A 27837-nucleotide genomic window follows, 5' to 3' on the forward strand; every position below is an offset into this window, starting at 1 on the left:
ATGTGTATCTTAGAATCGATGAAATGCGTTTGTAGCACTTAATATATATTTGTCAAAGAATGAACGCATGGATCTTTCCTGCCCACTTCCTGTGTCAACTTGGAAGAGAATAAATACCTGAGAAATGAACATTGCACTCTATGTCTAAGTTGTGCAGCTTCCTTTACTTGACACATTGAGATTACGAAAGAAACAACTGATGGTCTTCCTTGAACACTTGTCCTTTTGTGGGTGTAACGACCACTCTCGATAGAAGTTTTGGGAAAAAAGATTTCAGAAGTGGCTGGATGAGGAAGCTGCTCTATGGGGGTGACATTATTCTATTGCGATTTAGGTGGAATAGTGAAAGCTGCGTTTGCGGACCTCCTCCTGACCCCCTGTAACTCAAGAGGCGGGGTTTGAAAAGCAGCGGTCAGGTCAGGGCATGATTGCAAAGAAGTAGCCTGGGATAATTTACAAGTCCGCCTTCAGGGGCACCCCTGGAGGGAAATTGCTGTTTGCCTGCTTAGCTTAGGGGTTTGGTGATTGCTCTCTCCCGCGGCAGCTGGGTATTTCCCGATCCTCCGGTCTGTCTTGTCTGCTCTTCCCCCACATTTGCTCAGTGGGATTCCAGCCAGGAATGTCTAAGAGACAAGGGCAGCTGGGTCTGCACTGACCTCGAGATTGCATTTTGCTTCTGTGGCTGTTTTGCTTCAGTTTGCACCATTCGGGGGCACTTCTACAGGCAGAATGTGGTAAGCTCTGCCAAACTTAGACACATTCTTCACATTCTCCATGTGTTTGTACTTGTGCAACGGAGAGAGTGCACTGAGCGAGGAGAGAGGGTTGAAAGGGCTGTCTGCCCTCAGATAGACTGATAAAGTGGCCCTCTTACCACGGTTCTTAGAAATGTGACTTATATGGGCATGCCACATTGTGTCGAAGGGAGAGGGCCATTGTTTTTATTGGACAGTCAGACAGAAACAGACTAGGATGGTTATTTTTGTGCCCAGTAAAATGGTTGAAAATTCCCTTTCTTAGGAGACAAGAGAATGCATTTGAAAGATCCTTGTGTATGATAATTATATATATTTTTAACAACAAGTTAGAATCAAGACTGATGGTCTTTGGACAGATCAAGGATGTGCTGTTTTCATATGTTGAATACTGCACTTTGGTTATGTCACTGTGCCTTTCTCTGAGGTGGACTCTTGTTAGCTTTGGGGGGATTTCTGTCATTGACTTTGGTCATGCTCATCGAACCCCTCCTTCCCTTTCTCATAGCCACCAGTCTGGCTATTGTGAAAATTTTGGAAACCGTGAACACCAGAACTTGCTTGAAACCCAGCTCTCCATCAGTCCCTTCATGTAGCCTCTGCTCTACCCTGCCCTAAACTTTCCTGCCCAATTTTTAGTCCTTCTGCTGGGTGATCCCTATCAATATGTATTTGTCTAAATTCCACCTTTCAACATCTGGGCTCAAACTTAGGCCCCTAAACAAAATACTCCTTCCCTCTTACCTATTAGAAATAATGTCTCCCTTCTCTGAACTGCTGAAGCTTCACTTGTCCTTGTTTGGGTTCTTCTAATTATTTTTTAACTGTGTCACAGATACAGGCCTTAGTTTTACCTAAAACCAAATGTTCTGCCTGAAAGCTACCTGGGGCAGATCTTTTTTTTTTTTTTAAATGAGAAAAATGAGAATATGTTACATGTCAACTCCAAAGCCCCAACCAATTTCTTAGCGAGTAGCTAAAACACAGCAAAAATACCAATGAGTAAGCTCTTTTGTTAGGCTGTGAAATGCTAACACCTTAGCTTCCTGATCACGAAGGATGCTGCAGCTAGCAGCATCCCGACCACACCCTCTTTGTTGGCTGAATTTGGCACTTTGCAAAATCATGTACACATCATTCTGCTGTTACGCCACCTGAGTTTTAAGTGTAACTTGAAACTTTTCTCTCACATTGAGTTTTGTTTAAAATGTTGTTCTGAGCTTTGGGGTCAAATATACATTTTTTCTACATACACATTGACCAGATATTGTTGGTTTTTTTTTTAAGATTTTATTTATTTATTTGACAGAGAGAGAGAGAGAGACAGCTAGAGAGGGAACACAAGCAGGGGGAGCAGGAGAGGGAGAAGCAGACAGAGGGAGAAGCAGGCTCCCTGCTGAGCAGGGAGCCCGGTTCGGGGCTCGATCCCAGGATCCTGGGATCATGACTGGAGCCGAAGGCAGACGCTTAACAACTGAGCCACCCAGGCGCCCCTGACCAGATATTGTTTTATTGAGAGATGGGTACAGTCTTTGCAGCTTTAGGATTGAAAACCAAGAGGCATTCTGGGAAGCTGTGAAGGGGCCGGTGTTCTTGCTTAGCGGTTTTTCTCCCTCTAAGCATACTCCCTAAGCTCATCAAGGGCAGGACCCACACCTGATTGATTTTTGTGCTCTCTGTAAGACCCTGGTACAGTTGCTTAATATTTTTTCGAATGAGTTAATTGATTTTGTGAGGACTTGAAAGGAGGTTTTGAGCTGTTACTTTGTTAGAATTTTAGTCTGTCTTCAGAAATTCTAGAGTATTGGGAACTTCTAGATCTTGAAGTTTCTCTCTGTCATGTAGCAGGCCTATCCTGGTATCTGTTATAGGTTTGTCAAAGTCTTGTCCCCCCACATCTTATGGCCTTATATACATTATATACAGTCATTAAGAAATTTTGTCCTACAAGTATCTTGGGACAGAAAATAGAAGTAGTTTTTTTTCTAAAAACCAAAGGTGCTTGCCATCAAATTGACTGATTATGGTTATTGTTAATACAGAAATGTCACTTCCCCTAATACACGCAGAGATGATAGGAAATAGATAAAAATAGTTTGTCCTCAGGACTTAGAATCTAGGTGAGAAGTAAGTTATCCCAGCCAAGGTGGTCTGTGCAGGGTGGGTCCTAAAGATGGTGGATGCATTCCATGTAAAGATGTAGATTAGGAGAGGCATCTGATTGGTTAAGGCGTCTGACTCAGTTGATTAGGCACCTGGGTGGCTCAGTTGGTTAGGCATCTGACTCATTTTGGCTCAGGTCATGATCTCAGGGTCATGGGATTCAACCTCTCATCAGGCTCGGCACTCAGCTCAAGTCTGCTTAAGTTTCTCTCTCTCTCTCTCTCTCCCTCTGCTCCTCCCCCTGCTTGCATGCTTGCACTCTCTCTCTCTCTCTTAAATAAAATGAATAAATAAATAAATAAAATCTTTAAAATAAAAGATGTGGATTAGGAGTAGGAGGGCTCCCTGACCTTTCTCAGGTGACTCAGGTGAGTTATATAACTCAGAGTTGGTTCTTCCCTTATGAAATGGAGGTGAGTGTGCCTCACCTCCATTTCATATTCCACCCCAATCCCACCTCTGGGGGATTTTAGCTTCATGTTGAAGGATTATTGAAGGGTCAACTGAGGGTCTGGATATAGGGTCCTTTCAGATGATCAAATGTTTGGATTCCTTCCCTAAAAAAAATGCACATGCACAAAACATGGAATCTAGTTTCAGGAGATTCACAGACCTTGTATCCCTCATGGGCACAGGTTAAGAATTATTTGATAGAATATAGTGTAGGGGAGGAAAAAAACACTTTTTTTTTTTCTTTGGTTCATTGGTTGGAGCCTTGCAGATTAGACTGATAAAAGAAAGATTAACAATAGAAACAGAGTTTTTTTTAACACATACATTGTGCATACAAACAAGAGAACTCAGTGATGAGTAACTCAAAGAGGTGGTTAGAACTTGGACTTACATAGCATCTCTTACCAGAAAAGCAATAAATTTGTAGAAAATTGAGAAGACAAAGGAAAAGCGTTTAAAGCTTCTGGGAGTGCAAACTGGGAAGGTGGACATATAGAGGAAGATAATGGAAGATAAGGGCTTATTAGTAAGATTTGCTGTGTAGATTCCTTTGGTGTGTCTCTAGGCTATAAGAGTTTAGAGTTGTCTCTGGGGGTTGATAAGAATTGTTCTGCCCTTCCTGGTAGAGAGGGAGAGGGTGAGTTTGTGTGTGTCTGTGTGTCTGCTTCCTTTCATTTGTCTTCAGCTCAAAATAATCCATATGTCAAAGTGGCATATTTTGGGGTGGAATATTCTAAACCCCTTCAATAGCCACAAGCCAGCACACTCATTTCATGAAGGTTAGGTGTTAGATTAACATGTATCCCTTCAGCTAATCACGTTGTTGGTCTTGGACTTTCACCTAAAAGAGGTGGGATGACCAACATCACCCAACATCACGTTCTTCCTTGGAAGCAAATGCCAAGTGCAGTTTGTTGGCAGCTTCTATACCTACCCAAGGCATTTAGTTCTATTAGTTGGGTGGCTATGTGGGAGACCCTATGAAACAGGGGCTCTTCAGAGGAGTTTGTAAACAATAATTGCTCAGTCCATGAGCAATGGTGGGGAGAACTGAAGGTACAGAACACAGATCAGGTGTGGTTATGTGACAAAAGACATAAAATGAGGCTGCACTCTTGCACCATTATTATTTATTATCCACTTTCAACCATTTCTGTGTTGCTTTCAAAGATGATATGGCAGTTATTAACACTGAGGGGAGATCTGGCAAGACTATATTCAGTTGGGTGGCATTTTAATAGCTAAATTAAAGTGCTGAGGTAACTTGTCAGGGTCTCATATGTGGCTGATTGCATGCTCATGCTTTTGGGCAGAAAGCACACCTTCATCATTAGGCTTTGCTTTGCTGAGGCTTTCAGTGCTGGAAAGGCATAGTAGACTTCCCACATGTTGCCTAAAAATTGGATTTGCCGGTCATGGCGTGGCCACTGAAGGTGTTTGGGAATCTTAGTTCCCTTGGTAGCCAGGACCGCTTCTGTTACACATCATTCAAGGTATATTACCATCACACTGTGTTGTGCTCCAGGGTGCGATTTACATAGGATGCTGTGTGAACGATGCCTCTTGGTGTTGTGAGCAGAGGCACACCAGGTTGCAGTCTCAAGATGGACGTAATGGGTTGGTGGAAACAAGGGACTCCTCCAGGGACGGGTTGGCAGGGCATGTGTGGTAAAATCTCAATGATGAATGCCTTTGATGTCTTGCTGCTCACTGCTTTGCTAGGTGGCAGCCATATTGCCTTTTCTTTGGAAACTCTGATCAGTTCCCTAAGGGCTCACTTCATTACCCCAGGTGGCAGGAGTCCACATGTGGGCTGCTCTTCAATTGTAACATGAACATTATCTTCCTAAAAGAATCTTCTGTGGCCACATACATTACACAGAGCAGGCTGCCCTGTGTTCCATTAGATGATTCATAGATCCCCCTAATGGCAGACTTAATGGGTGTGCAACATCTGCTCGTTAAGAATATGTGCTCTGAGGCACTCACAAGTTCCCATAGCAGGCGCTCTACAAAGGCCGGTACCTCCTGGTGTCGGCTCCTGGAAGCCTGGGATCGTGACTTCTTATCTGCAGGTCCCCCGTGCTGGCCTGGAGCAGGCAGGCACTTGGAAAATGTTTTGGGAATGATTAATGTGCGAGTGAAAAAATGGGTCAAAATTCCGCTATGCAGAATTTGGTGAAATGAGCTTTGTTCTTTCAAATTTCCCAGGTTACAGTGTTAACCAACCCCAATGAGCCTAGTTCCTAATACATTATGAAAGTCACACCCTTATTGTTGATTGCACAGAAGGAAGATGCCATGTTTTTGAGGCCCTAATAAGTGCTGGGTGTTGTACTAGATTCTTTGTAGGCAGATTGTAAGTTGGTCCAGCCCTGGCTTTCATCACTTGTTTGCTGTGTTTGGGCCTCTAGTTTCTCATCTATAAAATTATAATTTTCCTGTCGGGGTTACAGATAATGCATGTAAATGCTCAGTCACAAAGTAAGTGCTCAAGAAACGAACACTGTTAACGTACATTCATTTATTGATTTAACACTTATTGAGGACCTTCTGTGAGTGTGCGACTGTTAGAAGCTAGAGATACCAGTATGACTCAGAAATACCTCAAGTTGCTTACTTACAGTCTAGAGGGGGAGTCAGACACTTAAACACGTAATTACCATATATGGCACTTTTCTAGAACAAATACTGCGAGAAACACAGAGGAGGAACAATTAAGCTCTGCTAGGGAGAAGGAGGTGGGTTTGAGGATGGGCTTGGATATGAGGTCTCATACGATTTGAAGGTGAAAACCAGCTTGTAAGAAGTCGCTTGTGCACGGACTAATTGAAAGTAGTTGAGGGGCATCTGGGCGGCTCAGTTAAGAGGCTCAGGTCATGATCTCAGGGTCCTGGGATGAGTCCCACGTTGGATTCTCTGCTCAACGGGGAGCCTGCTTCTCCCTCTGCCTGCCGCTCCTCCCGCCCACCATGTGCATGTGAGCTCTCTCTCTCTCTCAAATAAATAAATAAAATCTTAAAAAAAAAAAGTAGTTGAAGTAGAGTAGGGGCTGGTGTGTGTGTGTGTGTGTGAGGGTGTGTGTGTGTGTGTGCAGATGTGGTAGGGGAAGAACTACCCTATGTGGGCAATACTTTTCAGTCCCAAGAACTTTGGGAAAAGCAACAAAGTAAGCAGCTTGCTCAAAGTCACACAGCTAGTAAGTAGCAGGGTCTAAAATTTGGATTGAAATGATTTCTGTAGTGCCGGTGCTCTTTCTAGCTTTTGTACCTAATTTTAAAAATATGTGAATTACATTCTTAGATATTCTTTATAGTACTTCTTAGAGCCCCAACTTTAACAGGAGGAGAGTATCTCTGGCTCATAATGTGTGTCAGCAGCAAGTTTTGTGTTATAAAAATGAGGTTCTAAGCCAGGGCTTTCAGCCATGGGTGTTTAGGTACAGTGAGATCTGGTGGCCTTCTCCAGCAAGGCAAGAGGCAACTCTTTTGAGGAGGAGATGAAGACCCGACCTCTGGTGGGATGAGGTGGTGCAGGCTCACCAGCTCCGCGCCTGGACAGTGTCTCCGTTGAGTACTTTGTAGTATATGGAAATCGCCAAAACGCATGCAGGCTGTTCAGTCATTTTTTTATTAAGCCTATCAAATAGCCAGGTAGTTCGTTGGCAGGGATCTTTTCTCTACTTTGGAAAGGTCCCCCCTGCCTCGCCTCCTCTGCCAGTATTACTGAAGGTGCCGCCATTGCTTTGGTTTTGCATGGAGCCCCAGTTCTGCACCACTAAGCCATTTTATTTTATCTTATTTTATTTTTATTTTTTAAAATTTAAATACAGCTTTGGGCAACTGGGTGGCTCAGTTGGTTAAGCGACTGCCTTCGGCTCAGGTCATGATTCCAGGGTCCTGGGATCGAGACCCACATTGGGCTCCCGGCACAGTGGGGAGCCTGCTTCTCCCTCTGACCCGCTCACCTCTCATGCTGTTTCTCTCTCCAATAAATAAATAAATAAATAAATAAATAAATAAAATCTTTAAAAAAATTTAAATACAGCTTCATATTTTTTATTTTTATTTTTATTTTTTATTTATTTATTTTATTATTTATTTATTTATTTATATTATTAGCATATAATGTATTATTTGTTTCAGGGGCACAGGTCTGTGATTCATCAGTCTTACACAATTCACAGCACTCACCACAACACATACCCTCCCCAATGTCCATCACCCAGCCACCCCATCCCTCCTTCCCCCCTCCACTCCAGCAACCTTCAGTTTGTTTCCTGAGGTCAAGAGTCTCTTATGGTTTGTCTCCCTCTTAACTGTGTGTTTCTCCCGCGGAGAACTTAAAATTACTCACCTTCACCCATGAGGCACTGCGGAGAAGAGAACTAGTGTCTCCGTACCAGTGCTTGCTAGAGATTCCCATGCCTCACACTTAATGGTTAGAATCTTAGTCTGCAGGTGGCTTTGGTACAAGCCAAATGGTTCTACTCAAGAGAAAAAGTTTATTCTGATGACCTGCAGATTTTTCAGTCATTGTCATTATTCTTAATTCATTGTTTGCCTTGACAATCAGTGGCACAAAATCCCACCTTCCTAACAATATATCCAGCCACATACCCTGCAAGTTTCTTGTCTTGAAAACGCATCTGAATGTAGTGGCTGAGAAGGGAGGCACAGGAGAGGGCTGTTTGAAGGATCTATTCCTGGAAGATTTTGCTACAAGTATGGAAGATGTGAGAACTGATGTCAGATTTTGGGGATGTGGCCATAGATTTCTTTTACTTACATATTCACTGGCAAACAGTAGTCGATGAAGTAGTACACTATCTACAAGAATTATATGCTTACCATTGTACTGTGTGGTATGGTAACTACTGAGTGGAACTCAATAATCAGGACAAGAATGTCTGTGCTGTAACAAAAGGTTTTTACCTAAGAGGGTTTTAACTAGGCTTCACTTACTGAGCTCCAAGGGGCTCCTAGGACAGGGAACTGATATTTTAATTGCTTATATCTATTTCTATTGAAATTGCCTTCTTTGTGATTAAATTATTTTTTGACCCCACTAGACCATCTCTCTATTTGAGAACTAGAATGATCCTTTTTGCCTCACAGGACAGCCTCACTAATCCAAGGAATTGGGAGGGGAGTAACAGGGGGTATTTTTATATTGGTGAAAAGTAAGACAATAATAATTTGTAAAGAGTCTTCCCTTTTTAGTGTAGACAGTCACTACGAGACGGGCACTAGAGCACCAGTTTTAGTAGAGATGTCTCTGATTGCAATTAGCCAGCCAGATGTGAATGACACTTGACTGTTTGAAATTTTTTTTTTTAATAAGTATTCCTTTTGTTATCTTCTTCACATTATTCCTTTTCTTAAAATCTTCTCTGTGTGGACAATGGAAAATTAAACTGCTGTCCAGGTCTCATCTAAGTAATGGCAAATTCTGAATGAAAGAGGGGAAATAAAGAGCATTTACTGGGGCACCTGGGTGGTGCAGTCGGTGAAGCGTCCAACTCCTGGTTTCGGCTCAGGTCGTGATCTCTGGGTCGTGGAATCGAGCCGTGTGTCAGGCTCCGCCGGGCAGAGTCGGCTTGAGACTCTCTCCCCTTCTCCCTTTGTCCCTCCCTGCCGCACGCTCTCGCTCTTAAATAAATAAACACAGCTTAAAAAAAAAAAAAGAGCATTTAGTGTATTTGAGAATCAGGAATATAAGTGGTGTAGGTGGACAGTATGCTCCTGTATGTTTTTACCAAGACATCCCTATCGGTAAAGGAGACTAAATTCGGAACTGCAGAGATCCTGGTAGGCTGACTGTGGTACTTCTACTGAAAAAAATACTGATACAAACTTACCCACGTGTAACCAAATATATGAAAATAACAAACACTTAAGTCGCTGTAGAAAATGAGCTTTCCAGGAAGCCTTTCCATGTTTGAATGTGGCCCCCACTTTCTCTGGTACCTAGCTGTGTACTCCTGAGGAATGTGTGCCCACATCTTCATGAAATATAGTCTTCCTTACTCATGTCTTTATTTCACCGATGAAAAAGTAAATAACATATATATTCTCTTGTCAGTCTTGATAAAATTATTTATTGACTTAACCAACATTTATTAAGTGCCTTCGGTAGCCTGGGTACTGGGCACGTTGCTAAGGATATTAATTTGAAAAGAGCCTAGCCCCTGCTCTGTGGCACGAGGGGCATAGTTGAGTAGAGAAGGTGGTTATAAGCAAATTATTGCAGCAGTGCCATTTAAATACTGGTCCCTTTGTTGCCCGGAACAAACGTAGCATTTTGCTTAAAAAAAATCAGTGGCTTTATATATTCTTTAGCCCATGTGTGTCTGCCCCTTTGTTATAGGCATGTGTGTTCAGTACTTGAAATCTGTCTGTCTTATGAAATTCTTATGGAACCATGGTTTCTAGAGATGAGGTAAAACTTGCTGAATGAAAGTGCTCTTCTGAAGGTGACATGTTTCTAAGCTTCTGTCCTTTCTGACAGAAGTGCTACAGGTGATTAAATGTATCCTTTTTAAATGACACCATGAAGAAAACTATTTTTGTCCCTCTCCTTGGCTCTCTCTACTTCTGCAAATCCTATTTGTATTCCTAAGTCCCACATGATGCCCACCTTTTCCTTGGCTGGGTCAGTCTGAATTGATTTCCCACCCATCGGAACTCCCTTAGCATTTATATTGTGTTTGGCCCGTTTGGCTGGTTGGAGCAGGGTTCCGACACTCCACCCCTGCTCCTTTCTGAGCAGGGGATTATAGCAGCTCCTCCAGCAAATGTGCCCTCCTGACAGGTACCCAGTGGGGTGGGATGGTGGAGCAGAGTAGGCCAGGGGAGCCACTGGGATTTAGAGGAGGGGTTTACAATAGCATCTGGTCGGTGCCGAGGAGATGAGCAGTGGTCAATTTATTGCAATGTAGTTGTTAAGGATTCATTGCCTGGACGATGCCTTTGACATCTCCATAGAATTCCATGGCCTGATTCTAAGTCACTTACTCCATGGTGACCTTTACTATTGTTTGTAATAGAGCCTGTCTTAATAAAACCTCTTTGCATGTGGCAATAAAAGATATATTACCATGTTCCCCCTTTCCAAATGTTTCCAGATTACGAAGATGCTGTTCTGCCACAGACCAGTAATAAACATTCTTCATAAAAGAAGCATTGTTCCTTCAGTAGCAACTTGTAATGAGAAAAGTGGAATAGAGACAAAATGCAGCCCTGGTCTGAACGGAGACTGGTTTTTCTTTGTGTGAATATCCAGAATTCCAGTCAGGTTGCCACGGAGATGCTGAGATTATAACTGCCCATGGCAGCAGTCAGAAAATGTTGCCCAATTAGTTATTTTCAGCTGCGTGGTTACCTTGACAGTGGCTCAAAAGCAGGTTTTGAGTTCAAAGGACTCAAATGAGCAGCTGGGGGACTTGCAGTTCTGCTGTCCTCAGTGGGGTGTAGGGACTACAAGCCCGGCGTGCCCCCGTGTAGGCCTATAGGACGTGGTCAGCTATGTGAACGCACAGTCCATGTTTTAATGTTTCCTCCCCATTCCTGGTAACAAAGGGCTCCTGGAATTCCTGTGTCACCAGCCAGCTTTGTACAGCATTTTTATTTTCCCAGGGCTGGCTTCAGATGTTACAGGTTGGAGACAGTGGGGAGAATGTGCATTTTGGCATTGGACATCGATCTTGTGTAGGTTACTCTCCTAGCTGTGGTCTTCTCTTTTGTAAACAATGTACCTCACGGGATCAAGGCAGAGATTAAATAAAATGATTGTTGCAAAATGGCCTGCACAGTGTCTGGGGATTAAGATGTACCCAGCCAAAAGTGGCTCTTTTCAGAAATACCATCTCAGAAATCATAAAGCATTATGCAGTGAGATTATCAGTTATCACCACCATTTGGTTGTTTGTATTCTATCAGTCAGAATAGGCTAGGATATGCTGTGATGACAGTCTTAGAGATTTAATGTAACTAAAGTTTATTTCTTGACCATGCCACATGTCCAGAGCCCATTAAGAGAGGATTCTATTCCTCAGCTACCCAAAGACACAGACCAGTGGAGATTTCATGTCCATGTATGCTTCCATTGTCATCGCAGTATTTTATACAACACTCACATATTCCATCTGAAAGTGACACATCACTTTCACTCACATTGCATTGGCAAAAGCAAATCATGTGGCCACACCCAACTTAAAGAGTGTGTATTGGGGGGGAGTTGATATCATATAACATACCAGCAGGAGAACTGGAATATTTGTTGAACTGTAATGACTGTCATCTCTATCAAAGATCAAAAGGCTAATGGAGAGGAGTACTTTAAAGAAGGACTGTTAGTTAAACATAAATAAATAAAAATATCTGAATGGTAAAATTCAAGCAAATCAATTGGAATTCAGTTGCATCAAACAGAAAACCTAAAATATTAGTAGGCTGAGGAAGCTAGAAATTTATATCTCTCTCGTGACAGAGAGGTCCAGACATAGCAGAGCAGTGGTATATGGTAGTTCCATGGTCATCAGAGGCTTAGGATTATTTTATTGTTCTGCTGTAACAACCTAGCAAAAGGCTTCAAGCCTTAAAGTCACCTTAGGGTCAGAAATGGCTGCAGGGCTCTGGCCATCACATCTACATTCCAGGCAGCTGAAGGCGGAAGGTGGAAGACAAAAGAGCCTTTCTCTCAGCTAAGTCAACTCCATTTAAGCAACCTGTCTGAAATTCCTACACAATAATTCTGCTTACATAACATTGGCCAGAACTTAGTCACATATTCACTTCTAGCTTCAGTGGTAGGGGAGAGGGAAGCTTAGGATCAGGGCTTAGTTCAAGTGCCCCTGAACAATATCTCTGCCTTCTGCTTTCTAGGGTCTCAGAGAGCCCCCTCCTTGCAAATACCATTACTCTAATTGTGCCATTTTGTCTTATTACTGTTAGCATTCTGTAGAAGATAGAAGCTTATAGACTTCTTTTCCAATTCCGAACCGGTACTCATTTCTAGCCATGATGCTTCTAGTGGTGCTGTGATGTGTAACCCAGATCTCCTCTCTGCACCTGAGGCACTCATTGTCCACCTGCTGGGAGTGTAGGCAGCCAGTGATTGTTCTCACCTGGGGATTGTCCTTAGCAGAAGAGTGTCACTTCACGCAAGATCATAACCGCTGGGCTGGGGACATGTAGTTTTTGACTTGGATGCATTGGTTTCCCAAATAAAATTGGAATTTTTGTTACTAAAGAACAATGGGAGAATGAACATTGGGTGATTGAGCAGGCCCTGCTATAGTAAGGTAAGATGCAAGCTTTGGTTAAGTGGGCATGAGAAGGGAAAGATTGCTCTATACCTTATCATCTTCTATCCTGTGCTCCACAGAACACCAGTGCTTAGAGAGACACAATTTCCTTAAACAGTGTTCCATAGCCAAACAGGTTTAGGAAATGTGGAAAGCTTTGCCCTCTCTTGGAGATTCACAGGGAACATTAACACGTTAAAGGCTTTGAGAGGCTATGCAGTAAAGAGTGAGCTAAATTCTAATCTTTTAAGATTTTTATTTATTTATTTATTTATTTGAGAGTGAGAGAGTGAGAGTGAACGCAAGCAGGGTGAGGGACAGAGCAGGAGGGATAGGGAGGGGAAAGAATTTCAAGCAGACTTCGCACTGAGCGTGGAGCCGGACATGGGGCCCATCTCACAACCCTGAGGTCATGACCTGAGCTGAAACCAAGAATCGGATGCTTAACCGACTGAGCCACCCAGGCACCCCTAAATTGCTAATCTTTTAGACTCGGTGTTCCCAGACTTACTTGACAATGGAAATCTAACACCTTTGGAAGCCTGGAGGGACAGAGAAATTTATCTTTAGCTTCTTGAAACTGGCAAAAAATTTTTTAGATCCTTGAACAAACCCCATTCAAAAAATTATCTGCCTTGTAAAACAAACAGACAGACAGACAAACAGACAAACTTGTATATTCTTTATGCTAGCCTAGCCATAGGGACAAAAGCCTTGAAGGAAAAAAAAATAGATCAGACGCCAGTGAAGCCCTGTTACACTAATCTGTGTAAGAGTTGGTATTAACTAGCCAGCCATCTGTACCATTAGTGATGACACCAAGTGATGGACTGGGATGGGCTCATTACAATCATCTGCCAGGTGACAGGCCCCTGCCCCAGGTACGTGTTGATGGGCTCTTGTCTGTTCCTATGTGGCTCTTGGCCATCCTGCTCCTCTTCAGAAGTAGAAGAGTAATAGGGGATCCATCTAGCCAATATTAGCCTCCTCACCCCTTAGAGAGGGTCTGTTGTCAACTATATGGTTGCCCCTAGGTGTTGGGAGAAGTGCTGAAAATGCTTTCAAGGAAATATGTGTCATTGGTCTGTTGGAAACAGGTGATAAATGAATACCTTTGGGGGAAGGGTTAAGGCTCTTCTTCCCAAAATGGAACCTTGGATGGTTTCCTAATATTTCTTACTTTATTATTTAGGTAATCAGTTCTTGTCTTTAAAGTCCATCTGCTGCAAATGCTATCCTTTTTTTTTTTTTTTATCTAAGCATCTTCGAAAAGGCAAAATGCCCAAATCTTTGCTAGTCTGGTTCCCATAATTTTGACCTCATGTTGCTGCAAATACTGGGAAGTTACTCTGCCCTAACAGGCCTAGAGAGATCTCACGTTTGCATGTCTCTGTATGCTGTATGGTACATTTCCCCAAACAGCTGTATGATCTCTGGGACAACCTGTGATGGGAGGGAAGGGACCAGGGTAGGGGCCCTTACATACATACTGACCTTTAGAGCAACTTACCATGTTTGAGCTTAAACAGACTGTGGGAGAGTTGAGGAAAGTTCTGGAAGGTGGAGACCCCATCTTTGTCTAAAAATCTGCGTTTTGGCTTAGTATCCTGGAGAAATTTCTCAATCTGCTTTATGGAGTTAGTATGTCTTTCCCTGACAGCAGATAAGTTGGAAATAGTCTCTGAACAGAGAAGTGGGCTTTGTGCATTGCATGTGTGCACAGGCTGGTCTGTGGGCACGGCTCAGGATCTCTGCGTCAGGAAGTGTGAGAAGAGCTGGCTGGTGAATCCCAGCAGTTGACAAAGGATTCAAGCAACCGGTCTACCGAAATCAGAATAAATATCCAAGTTAATGTTCTAAGTCCTTCCAGGCTCTGATGGGAAGGCAGGAGCACTGAGCAAACCCTGGCACCTTTTACTTCTGGTTCCCAGCTGCTTGGCTGGTCGCACTACCCGGTTGGAGGTCACTGGCCCTTCTCTGGCTCCATTGTTAAACCGCAAGGTCTTGACCATCCCTGTAACCCCAAGTTAATTTCAGCATTGGCCATTTGTAGAAAAGTGAGTAATGACAGACTTGCATTCAAAATATCTGGATTTGACTCCCACCTCTACTACTAACCAACGCTGTCATCTTGGGCAACTTTTAATAATACTAGCAGTGATGGCAATAATAATATCAGGGGCTTGTATTTATGAAGCATTACTGTGCATTGTGCTAACTGCTTTTCATGTGTTGTTTCTGGGGGCTCAGGACAATCCTCATAGGAGGCATTTCTCTCCTCGTGTGACTGCCTGGTCTTAGCTGCTGTCTCCACCACATACTATTTAACTTGGGGTAAGTTACTTAACTCCTGGAAGCCTTAGTTTCATCATCTGAAAATGGGGGTTTGTAACGTGTACTCCCCATGGTTGCTGTAAGGATTAAATATGAAAAAAAAAATAAAGTATTTAGGCCATTGTCTATCCCCGAGACTGCGATAATAACCATCATAGCTTACGGTCTGGCAGCTATTACTCTGAGGGGCCAGGTTTCAGATCTAATTTTATTTTATTTTTATTCATTTATTTTTAAAAGATTTTATTTATTTATTTGAGAGAGAGAGTGAGAGAGAGCATGGGAGGGAGGGGCAGAGGAAGAAGCAGACTCCCCGCTGAGCAGGGAGCCCGATGTGGGCCTTGATCCCAGGACCCCAGGATCATGACCTGAGCCGAAGGCAGACGCTTAACCGACTGAGCCATGCAGAACTAATTTTAAAGGCTGCCTTTGTGAGAGCAGGCTGGAGCTGCAGAGTCCGGAGTGAGCAGGTGATCAGGGGCAAGGTGCGTGGGACGCTGTTTCACTACCAATGGCTGCTCAGTAGCAGGTGGAACGAAACAGGTAGCAAACCAAGCAGGAGGTGAGGAGGCTCTGGCCTCACTATTCCGTGGGCTAGAAGCCATCCTCAAGGAAGGCGTTGCTTGATGCTTGGCTGGCACCATGTCCTGACCGTGCCAGGAGCCAGTTTTGGATACCGATACCATGTAGCCAGGCCCAACTATAGGGGGGCAGATGGCGTCCTGGAGTCAGCCTGCCATCAGTACCACCCTTCCCAAAGCTCAACACTGGACACGTGGAGCCAGGGAGGTGTCTAGCACATTCGCACGCAGGATGGAGCCTTGCCAGGAAAGCAGGCCAAGGGGGATGATCCCATTTCACAGATGGGAAAACCAGAATATGAGAGGTCAGATAACCCTGGCAAAGAGTAGAATCCCAAATTGAACCCTAACTTTTTTGTGTAAATCGTCTGATAGGTCTGCATCATGTAATTTGTTCTGCACAAATGATCAAATGAGAAAATTCAGCAATCGTTTTATTTTTATATTTTTAAATATATTCTTTTATATGAATTACCTGTTCTATTTGAGATACTGGCTTGGGCAGTATGTTAATGAAGATAAGTCTGGATTATATTCTAGATCTCCCAGGTGTATACTCTGAGAGCACCTTGCCTTTTTCCTGCATGTTGCTTGTCACTATAATTTAATTGTAATTTAATGACTGTGTACGTGTAGTTATGGGCTCATGTCTATTTCTTCATCAGATTGGAAGCACCAGGAGGCAGGGGCCAGTGTACCCGTCCTTCTACCTTGGAAAGTAGTTGGGTGTGAAGGGTGTGGATAGCACTCAGGGACTGAATAAACCCCATTGTGGAAGGTAAAACCTTTGGCTCCTCAGATCCCTACATCAGAAGGAGGGAGGGTCAGTAAAAAATGAGGGAGCTTGCCTGTCTGTGAGCACAGTATGGGCTAGCATCGGGCCATGTTGCATCAGTACGATGTTTCCCAGCACTGTGCTTACTTTGGAAGAACGATGGTGTTGAAAAGCCTGAAGGCTCAAGATGAATATGGAGAGTTCTCCTACTGTTCTTTGTTTTCTTTGTGCTGTTTTGCTTTTGTAAGCATATGCTTGTCAGTTAGGGCTGAAACCGAACAAAACAGCTGCTAAATATGGTTCTAAGAGAAATAACATTTTGGTCTTTTCAAGGCCTGTAAGTTTAGAGTAAGCACAGTCATTTGGCAGATGTCAGTAGGGAATCTGGGGGTGGGCAGTCATTCTGGGAGCCAGATCAGCTATTCGTACTCTTTTGGGGTCTATTTCACCCCGCCCAAGGACAGGTGACCCCAAGTGAAAGATCTGAACGGCTGTCTGTGAGAGGAGTTTGGGAGAAAGGATGTCTGGAATCTAAGCCATTGGCCATAATCTCTCCCAATCCGTCTCTTAATTTCATTTCAGAGAAGGGAGAAGGGCTGGGAAGAATAGACATCATCTTTTATGATACTAAGGAGGTAGTCATCCTAGCTATATGTTTAGGTTTGTCTTTTTCGGTCTTTGGGATTTAGTCTAGAGATGTTATTTAGTGTTCTGATAAATCCAGTGTCATTCAGAGGGCTTGAAAGAATTAAAGTATAACTCAGTGATGGGGACTATTAACCCCTACGTCTTAAATCTCTGCACTCTGCTGCGAAGTCAGGCTTGAGCTGCCAATGCCGCCTGAACGGCATCAGCTGATGGAAGAGAGAATTTATTCCAACATCCCAGGAGCCCAAAAAAGTTATTGTGTCTTCCCAATTTCTCAGTAATTTCTAAAGAGACATCTGTTTGTCCATAAATACCTGACCCTGTTTGCTAAGCACATGGTGGTGTTGGTTAAAAGACAATAGGTTTTCTTTTATTGGCTTTGCTAGTTGAAAATATACGAAATACAGATGGAATTTTTCTGTGGCATATTCCTTGTGTGTTAAATGATCTTTTTTTTCCAAAGAGGAAAAAAAAAAGGAAGGAAGGAGGTTACTCTTTGTTGAAATACTAATATGTGTCAGGCCCTGAGCTAGTCTAGATATTTTTGGAGCCGTCACAGTGACCCTGGGAGGGAGGTAATATTATCCCCATTTTAAAGATGAAGAAACCGAGACTCAAAGCAGAGCTAACAAGTGGTAAGTCAAGGGCTGGGAATGCTGATTCCATGAAGCTGATAGAGTACCGAGCGGTTAAAAGCCCAGCGTTTGGGGTCTGACCAGCCAGGCACCCATCCTAGCTCAGCCACCCATCAGTGGTGTGACCTTAACCACCTGCTTCCCCTCTCTGTGCCTCGATGCCCTCATCTGTAAAATAAAGACAACAATAGCATCCACTTGACATAATTGAAGTAATGAAATGACCTCTTTGTGGAAAATGCTTAGAGCAGTGCCTGGCACATAAACACTCATGAAGTGTGAGCTGTTATTGTGATCTTTATGATGGTGGTTAACCAAATTTGCCTTGCTCAATACTTGCTGAAAAGTTACATTTTCTTTTATGGAACAGCTTGCCTTTTGATATGTAGTTATATTTCATTATGAAATAGTGTAAACTACTCTACCTTAGAATTAAATTCTCTTCCCCATCTCCTGGCAAAGGTTAAGATCTGAATAAAGGCATGTATAGCCAACAGGGATTCCTGACTTTGGTAAATGTCAATGATTTGCTCTCTCTTCCTTGGTGTATGCAGCTTTCTTCCATGCTGCCCATTCTGGCTTTATGAGTAGCTAAACAAACACGAGAGAGAGAGTTAAGCTGATTCTTGTCTCTTAGCTTTCCTGTCTTTGTAACATGATTATTAGGTACATCATCTTGTTGCATTGCACGTGGCCGCATCCTGACAGCCTGTCTTCTCAATGCACCTGAAGCACAGCTCACACCAATGGGCTTCATGCATTTTCTTTAGAGCTGGGAATCCCATAGGAGCTAATGTATGTGATGGTTTTGTGCAACTGGAAGCGGGGTAAGGGGGATGGAGGGGGTGTAGGGGCTGGGACAGTTTGTCTAGATTGAAAAAGAAATGATGTACTTTTGCTAGACCTTTGGCTCAACATTCTGATCCCATTGTTTTGCAGCTTCCTCAACACATGTTGTGGAGAGTTGGGAGTGGGACATCAACCTTATTCGGTAAATCGTTATGTCTAGTTATGTGTTGGACACCATGCTAAGTGCTGGGAAATAGTAAAATAAATATGTTACAGTCCCTGTCTTTCAGGGCATTTGTAATATATCGAGGGCAAGAAATGGAAGAGGGGATGGTACTAGGTGAAAATGCTTATCGTAGAGCTATGTACAACATGCTGTGGAGGCAGAGAGTTGGTGGCGCTAATTTGAGAAAAGCTTCACACGGGAGGTGGCATACTGGGCTTTTAAGGATGGGCTTGCTTGGTGGAGAATGGTAGAAGGAATAATCTTGGCAGACAGACGTCCTGAATCCAGGCAAAGAGACCCAGCCTGTGTGGTGTGTTAGGGAAATGGCAGGCGGTTTGAGGTGGTTGGTTATAGTAAGAAATGATGGAACATGAGACTGGGAATGAAGACTGGGCCTAAGCAAGACAGGACCTTGACTTTCAGTTTGAACCACATTGTGTAGGATTCTAAAGCAGGGTGTGTTGTGTCTATTTTAGAAAGTTAGTGTGAAGGAGGGAAGAATTGGTTGAAAGTAAGTAGTCCCAGCAAGAGAAGGTGAGGCCTGTTGCATGAATGGAGTGGAGTACATGAATAAAATGGTCATTTGGAGATGAATTCATTAGCACTTAGTGAACAGCACGAGGTTGGAACTTTGGGGTCAGCCTACCTTTAAGGTCTGGGTGGAAGAAACAGAGTCTCTGAGAGAGACTGGGCGGTACGCGGGAAGACAAGGGAGGGGAGATATTTCAACAAGAGTGGTGGTGTTCGACAATGTAAATGCCTCAAAGGGAACAACCAGGACGGGACTGAGAAGAGACCATTATAGATAAGAGATTGAGTCATTGGTGACCCTTGGGAGAAATTACGTTAGAGTCCTACAAGCGTGGAGAAAACAGATGAATGAGTGCGTACCATGTTCAAGCTATCGCACTATTCCCCAAGAGCCTACCTAGCAATTAGTTGCATTTGTGGAAGGGAGTATTCACAAACATCAGCTCTCCGGGTACTTGGAGTGGGGGTAGGGGAGAGGGAAGCTTAGGATCAGGGCTTAGTTCAAGTGCCCCTGAACAATATCTCTGCCTTCTGCTTTCTAGGGTCTCAGAGAGCCCCCTCCTTGCAAATACCATTACTCTAATTGTGCCATTTTGTCTTATTACTGTTAGCATTCTGTAGAAGATAGAAGCTTATAGACTTCTTTTCCAATTCCGAACCGGTACTCATTTCTAGCCATGATGCTTCTAGTGGTGCTGTGATGTGTAACCCAGATCTCCTCTCTACACCTGAGGCACTCATTGTCCACCTGCTGGGAGTGTAGGCAGCCAGTGATTGTTCTCACCTGGGGATTGTCCTTAGCAGAAGAGTGTCACTTCACGCAAGATCATAACCGCTGGGCTGGGGACAGTCTGCATGCAATCACTAGTCAACGGAGGTGGGGTGCAAAGGCCCCCATACCTCAGGGTATGATAATTTTGGAGGTTCACCCCAGCTCCGGAGCTCCTGTGGGATCAGATGAAGTTTTGGTTCCACTGCATCACAGCTGAACTCATTCCTTCTGCTCAGTCCTATACTTCTTCCTTCATTCCCAAATAGTCTTGATTCTGAGGCACACCCCAATAAACTCCCTCTGTAAATTTCCACAATTCTGAGTCCCATTTCCTGGGGAACCACCCTCATTTGATGATTGTTTCCAGTTTGGTTGCCTACCCAAGGTGGGTCACCAATCCAGCTCTGGTTACTCTGACCTTTGCTTTTGAGCTCCTTGGATGTATGTGTCCAGTGGAAAGACCCCATCTCCCAGCAGTTGGAACAAAAATCTCGGCATTGTACTTCCTTGGTTCTGAGCCATCAGTCCGCTAATGGGCTGAGCCATGGGCGCATTAGTGGACTGTTCAAGGAAAGGAAAGAGCTAGAAGTCAGTTGCCCAGCTCTACCTGAGACCAGCCCATTAAACCTCAGCCCTGAGGATGGGTCCGTACAGTAGGGTGGCCCCTGGGCATAGAAGCTGGTCTCAGTTCTGCATCCTGTTTCTGCTCCTGTGCTCCCCTTCTACCCCCCCCCCCCCGCCACCATGCTTCCTAGGCTCCTTAAAGCAGGTGGTAGTCACCGTCCTGCTTCTGTCTTTCGTTCAAATTTTCTTAGTCAAGAAAAAAAAAAAAACGAATGTTGAAAACACAATTGAGATATTTCGAGCACATGTAGAACCTCTCTCAAAATTTGTTGCAGAAACACCACTGAGCAAACAAACTACTGGGAACAGCTTAGAAACAAACAGCAGCTGCCACCATTTGTGGGCTTTTTTTTCCCCTGTTCCCTCATTTCTTTCTAATTCTGTTTGTAATAGAACCTGCTGCTCTGATGGCCTAGCAGTTTCACACACACCATTTTCCTTCCCATCCTGAGGCCTCCCAGGTGGTCTGTCAGCTACGGGGTCTCCGTTGCCAGAGCTCCGGGCCCTCACCGTTGCTCCTGTCACACAGTTCCATTGGGAACGTCGTCCACACCCCCTGACCCGGGGGGTGTAGCTGGAACTTCCAGACTTCTCGGGCTGTGAGGTCCGAGTCGAGTCTGGAGTGGGGTTTTTTTGCCCTCCTGGCTTTATAACAATGGATTATATGGATGACAATTCTTTCTCAGGGATAAACGGCTTCAACTGTTGAGATTTTGTTTTATTTTGTTGTTTTCTTTGCGGAATCTTTGAAGGCACACGGCAAAGGGCTTGTCTTGGGCCTGGTTTGCTAAAGACCATAACTTTATTTATTTATTTATTTATTTATTTATTTATTTATAAGATTTATTTATTCATTTGAGAGACCGAGTGAGCAAGCAGGGGGAGGGGCAGAGAGAGAGGGAAACAAGCTGACTCCCGACTGAGCCCGATCCCAGGACCCCGGGATCATGACCTGAGCCAAAATCAAGAGTTGGACGCTTACCCTACTGAGCCACCCAGGCGCCCCTAAAGACTGTAGCTTTAAAGAACTCTTACTTGTCACATCGGACTCATTTGTCTCCTTCCCCACGAATAGCAGCCCTGAAGCAGCCCTCGGCCCTTTAAATGCTACTAGCGGTGTGCAGTTCCTCAGCTGAAAAATGATTGCTACGAGACCCGAGCAGATGGCCAGCTATGTGCAGGGTGTGGTGCTAGGCCCTTCCTGACTCTTCATCAGAGCTCTGCAAGGGCAAGTGTCATCCCCATTTTATCTGCCCGGAGACTTAGTTGCTCTCTCAGGGTGTCCTCCGATCGTGCAGCCAGTCGAGGGAAAGCTGGTCTGTCTGCATCCAAAGCCCAGGCTTTCCCTCCCCTGCCTCTCAGTCACCCTAACAATTTATTATCTTATAAAAGTGTTGACTCTTTTGCAGTCTTTTATTTGTCCCTCCCTCAGAGTATTTTTTTTAAGTGAGTTAGTGCCTAACGTTTAAAAATTAGGACATCTTGGAAACATACAAAACAAAACGAAAACTTTAGACCAGGCAATATAGTGCTCAGAGGTGGACGTAATCACAACTGTGGGTCCAGCTACGTGACCCCCAGCCCCACCCCCGCAGGGAGACATGGCTTCTCCAGGTGGCCACAGACCCCAGCTGGCCCCCTTCATTCTGTTACGTTACTTGATTAGCCTCTGCAGACACTTAAGTTTGTGATTCCTCATTTAGGCCCTTAAAGAAACAATTTCTGTCCAGTGAGGTAGCAGTAGAGTTCAGAGTCGGTGTATGCTTCTGAGTTGAATTTTACAGGCTTTGGTATTTTTTTCCATTTGAGGGGATAAGAATTCAGTAATAAATAGCAGCAATTATTGGACATTTACCGAGCACCCTAAGAGTTAGCTGACTCTGAGGGTTAGCAGATACCTGTTTGGTGGTCAAGATGTGCATAAATCTCCAATTCAGTTGGTATTCAAAATCCTGCAGGGACTCTTTCTGCAGGTAGTGCAGGATCTGAAGACCAGGCACAGAAACATATTTTGCAGGGACAGTGTTGTAGAGAGGGGGAGGTAAAGCCAAGGAAAAACATTCGGGGGAGGCAGCTATGTTGATTTGCACCGGCGCTTGGGAACCGTTGACTACCTTATGTATGCTTTCCCCACGATACAGAAACAACCCTTTCTTAATTGTGTTCAACAGAATGGGCAGCTCAGAAGCTTCAAAGAGAAAGATCTGAAAAATTAGAATCCCCTCCCAGGATGATGGGTCTTTCATTTTATCCTGATGTACCTGCAAGTGTATTTCCATTTGGCAGCGATAAATGTGTTCATTCTTTTTTATGGTTTTGGTGGAAGTCATATCTCCTTTTGTCCGATCTAAACACATCTCATAGAAGAGTAAAATGGAAACAAAGTGGATTTTGACTAGTTGCATAGCTTCAGCTGACTTAAATTTTATTAGTAATTAATAACACATGAGAGTCCCCAAAGCTAAAGTTGTTATTTACTTGCTTATTTTAAGTGTTTGCTTTTGATTAAGACAATGCCTGGAATGTTATTTTGAATTTTTGTTTGTTTATTGTTTTTTTAGGACCCTGCAGGGATCTTTGAATTAGTGGAACTTGTTGGAAATGGAACATATGGACAAGTTTATAAGGTAAGTTCACTGAGTTTGAACATGGCTTCTATGTGGTTTTTGATTCATGAATGCTAAATAGCTGTGCTGTCTGTTCTTGCTCATATATGCCTTACAACAGATTTAAAACAAAATAATGTGCTTCTTAATTGACTCTCCATCTTTTAACATATATCTGTAATCCCATTGCCTAAACAGGATTCTGAAGTTTGGGCCTTGTCCTTCATTATGTATTATAATGTTTACATCTGACGCATGAATTTCAATGCTGCATATTTGAAGCTCTTTACGTATTTAGTTTCCTTTACTTTAACACTGCCAGAACTGGTTTTCAAAGGAGTAAAGGATGACTTTTACTTTAGCAATTTAAGCTATTAAAGTATTGCAGCTGGATAGGTAGATTTGTTATTGGCCCAGGGCATGAATTAAACTGAGCTTAGTGAACAGTGTTAGGAGAAACCTGGCTACCTCACAAAGCAAAAGCCTAATGGCAGAATGACTTTTAGAAGATAGGCAATAAATAAAAGTTAAACTTGAGTTGAGGAATAAGAAGTATTTTTTGTCCTTTTACTAATTTTTGCTTGTAAGTTCACTTAAAAATTCTTTTAAAAGATATTGCCCCCCCCGGTAAAGGGTCTTAAAAAATATGACTGTTTAAAAATGTGGGTTGATTTCCCTTTTGATTATTAAAAGGAAATAGAAATGTACTGTTTTTGGATTAAAATTCAGGGGGTTTTAGTAAATGAGCTATTGAAATAAATGCCTTCAAAACAAACCAATTCTTTTCTCGTGATTGTTTCTAGGGAAATATCCATCATTTTCCTGAGTGGTAGTGAGATGGGATGGTATTTTCATTACAAATGATCTCTTTTTGTTGTTCTGTTTTTAAAAGTTCCTTCTCTGATTCCTAAACTTCTCTTAGTGATTAAAATTACTGTAGAAGTCCTCCATATTGTAATATTTCCAATTCTACAGAATGTCAAAAGTACACACACACACACACACACACACACACACGATGTTCTTGAGAATCTGCACACAATTGTAAACAGATACATTTAAACCTTTACTTATTGGAAGGTAGCCTTTGGTGTCCATCCAGGGGAAAATTTCTTCCTTGCAAGAAATGATTGTTTCCTAAAATGTCAACCCCTTGCAATTAGACAAAATGTAGTCCACCCAAGCTGTTCACTTGATGTTGATCCTGTCTGACACAAGGAAGAAATGTGTCTCAGCAAATGCTTTAAAATACTGTCAATGCAGATAATTAGGTTGGAAGATTGTGTTATTGCATTTTGAGAAATTGGATTGAACTTGTGAATTAATGTGGGCTAATGAATTAAGCTCTGATTTAGGTAGAAAATTACTTCTGATTTGCTGACAGTATGGAGTTGCAACTCTATCACATGCTCTTGGTTTTATGGTGCCCTTTTTTTTAGAACCATTCCATTGTACCATGCTTCCCACCTGGAGAATATGCATTTGGGGGACAATTCACAGCTTTGTCTACTAATCTAAGAGGTGGATTGTATATTCTTGCAAAAGAAGACAACAAAGAGATTAAGTTAAGGATGAGAATGTTTGGAAAATTCAGAATTATCCCTACTTTCTTGTCACCTGAAAAGAAAAGGAAACAAGTGTCAAGAGGTGTAAGGTCTTTTTAGAAAGGAAAGATATTTACCAACTATGTTGTTAACATTATTCTGAAGATGCCATTCTTGGGGCACCTGGGTGGCTCAATTGGTTGAGTGTCCGACTCTTGATCTCAGCTTGGGTCTTGATCTTGGCTCAGGTCTTGATCTCACAGTGGTGAGTTCGAGCCCCATGTTGGGCTCCATGCTGGGCATGTAGTCTACTTAAAATAAATGAAGGAAGGAAGGAAGAAGGAAGGAAGAAAGGAAGGAAGGAAGGGGAAGGAAGAAGGAAGAAGGAAGGAAGGAAGGAAGGAAGGAAGGAAAAGATTCCATCCTTTTAGTGGTTGATACAGAACTTTGGCACCACTCAAGCTGAAGGGAGATTGCAAAGAAAGGTCTTGGCGAATGCATTGGTGTATGGGACAGAAAACTTGGTCTCTCTTACCAGCCCTAAGTATTGTTTTGTGGCATCGCAGCTTTTCTGTGCATTAGTCAAGTGAGAATATAGTTAGAAATGCTTTGGGGACTTGTAATGATATATCTGAAGAATTAAAACTCCCTGCTCATTTAAGGGGTTGGTTTCTAGGCAACTCAGATGATATTAAGTGGCACCTGCTTATGAACAGAGATACCTGGGTTTCCTGAGCCGCTAATTCAGTCCTTTTGTCATCTGAGTTCTGAAGGATTAAAGCTTAAAAAAATAGCAAAATCAGAGGCACCTGGGTGGCTCAATCCATTAAGCGTCCACTCTTGATTTCAGCTCAGGTCATGATCTCAGGGTCCTGGGAGTGAGCTCTGTGTCTGTCTGGCTCTGTGCTCAGTGGGGACTCTGCTTGAGATTCCCTCTCTCTCTCTCTCTCTCTCTCCCTCTGCCCCTCCCCCGCTCTCTCTCTCTCAAATAAATAAATAAATCTCTAAAAATAAAATAGCAAAATCAGATACATGTGAACCTAAAGAAAAATAAGTTACGAAGTGATTGTTTACATTATAGGTTATATTTACCTTTTAGGGAATAGGTGTATTTCTAAAATACTGTAGGCATAAATAGTAATTTTATAGCCCTAAGAAGAGATTCCTACACAAAAAAATTCTATGATAAATTCTTTCTTTATATTAAGTATTAAACCTTTGATTTTAATTTTTTGTAAATCCAGTTTTTGGTGTTCCTGAATTTCATAAAATTAAGTATAATTTTTTTTGGACAATTATATAGACCTTGTCTTTATTTTATGGAAAGATTCATTATAAGTTTCTTTTATAAGTTGTCCTAAGAGGGTCATGATATAATTTTATTTACAAGTAGTTTTTAAGAAACCTACTTAATACAATAAACAAAAATGTGCACAAAAATTGTAGGTATTAAGAGAATGTTTTCTGCAGTCTATTTGAATATGAGCCACATACATCTGGATGTGGAAATATAAATATTTTATATAAAGGTCATAGTAATGTTTAGCTTTTCAAAGTTATTTCTAGTCTTACTCCCAAGTCTGGCTTGGGCTCTCTGTCCTTGGAAGGCTAGATTGTTTATCTTTAGCATTTTGGTCCCAGGTGGTCAAGTGGCAACTCAGTATTTTTTTACTTTATTTATTGGTCTGAGTACATAAATAATAGAGTAGTGATTCTCTGTCAGGACTTTTATTGAGGAAATCATCTTCCTGGGCCCATGGCTCCATTAAAAACCAAACCAACCAAAGGCCACATACCTATTTACTATCAGTTTTGGCTGTTCATTGGCATGCCACATATTGGGAGCTAATGGAATTCAGATATATTTTTGTTAAAATAAAGTAATTATTTTAATAAGTTCAGAGAATTGTTTAATGTTTACTGTAAAACACCACTAAATCTTAGCCACAGATTTCAAAAATGAATGTTAGTCTATCCTGTTTCTTAATTTGCCCTTTTGAAATATACTTTGGTTATTACAGAGATGGAGACATGCTTGATTCCAGGGTGACAGTGTGAATTAGAAATGTGGTAGAATCCTCAGTATTTCTCAGGTTTTTCTCAAAATCTCCTTAAGATTGTAAAGCATGGACTAAGGGAGGCCTTGGGTGTTGCAGTGCATGTGTGAGGAGCACTGAGAGAGAGCGAGTGCGTGTACTTTCAAAGGATTGCAAAAGTCTTTATAAGGCATCTAATCAAATCATTCCTTGCCAAATGTCTGTGCAGCCCAACCTTGATTGCTTCTGGTCGTGTAGAACTCAGTACCTACCAGTCAGTGCATTTTCCTGCAACTTTCTTTGAATGTTCATCATCATTTTGAGCCAACATTCTGCCTTTCTAAACTGTTTACCATTTCAAGCTCATTCCATACCCTCAGAGCTATTTTAAAAAATAACATCAGGGGCGCCTGGGTGGCTCAGTCATTAAACGTCTGCCTTCGGCTCAGGTCATGGTCCTAGGGTCCTGGGATCAAGCCCCACATCAGGCTCCCTGCTTGGCCGGAAGCCTGCTTCTCCCTCTCCCGCTCCCCCTGCTTGTGCTCCCTCCCTCGCTGTCTTTCTCTCTGTCAAATAAATAAATAAAAATTAAAAAAAAAATAACATTAAATCTCCTTCCACAAGAACATAGTCCTCAGATATTTGAAGAAGACTTCTCATTTCTTCCCCCAAACACATACTTGTATCTCCCTTTCTTTAGGCAATATAGCCTCAAGTTGCTTGATTAATTCTTCATATGACACAGACCTGAGGCCCTTCGTTATTGCAGACTGTATCTGGGAACTATTTTAACATATTACTAAAAATAATACTTTATACTTTTTAAAAAAAGATTTATTCATTTATTTGAGAGAGAGAGAGTACGAGCATGTGGTGGGGAGGGACAGAGAGAGAGAATCCTCAAGCAGACTCCCCGCTGAGTGCGGAGACCAATGCGGGGCTACATCCCATGACCCATTTGATATGACCTCAGCGGAAATCAAGAGTCGGACGCTTAACAGACTGAGCCACCCAGATGCCCCTAAAAAATAATACTTTATACTTTTAAGTAGTTTTCA

General features: G+C 42.7%; 1 protein-coding gene across 5 annotated transcripts in view; it reads left to right on the forward strand.

Moving 5' to 3' along the window:
- Positions 1-27837, forward strand: part of TNIK (TRAF2 and NCK interacting kinase) — a 382741-nt gene that overhangs the window by 59164 nt on the left and 295740 nt on the right. For all 5 annotated transcript variants that reach the window (XM_078069267.1, XM_078069253.1, XM_078069254.1 and 2 more), the window contains exon 2: positions 23155-23220. In XM_078069267.1, the coding sequence (XP_077925393.1) occupies positions 23155-23220 (66 nt within the window). The remainder of the gene's footprint in view (positions 1-23154; positions 23221-27837) is intronic.

This window comes from Halichoerus grypus, chromosome 1, assembly GCF_964656455.1.
Source record: "Halichoerus grypus chromosome 1, mHalGry1.hap1.1, whole genome shotgun sequence".
In the NCBI taxonomy this organism is placed as follows: Eukaryota; Metazoa; Chordata; class Mammalia; order Carnivora; family Phocidae; genus Halichoerus; species Halichoerus grypus.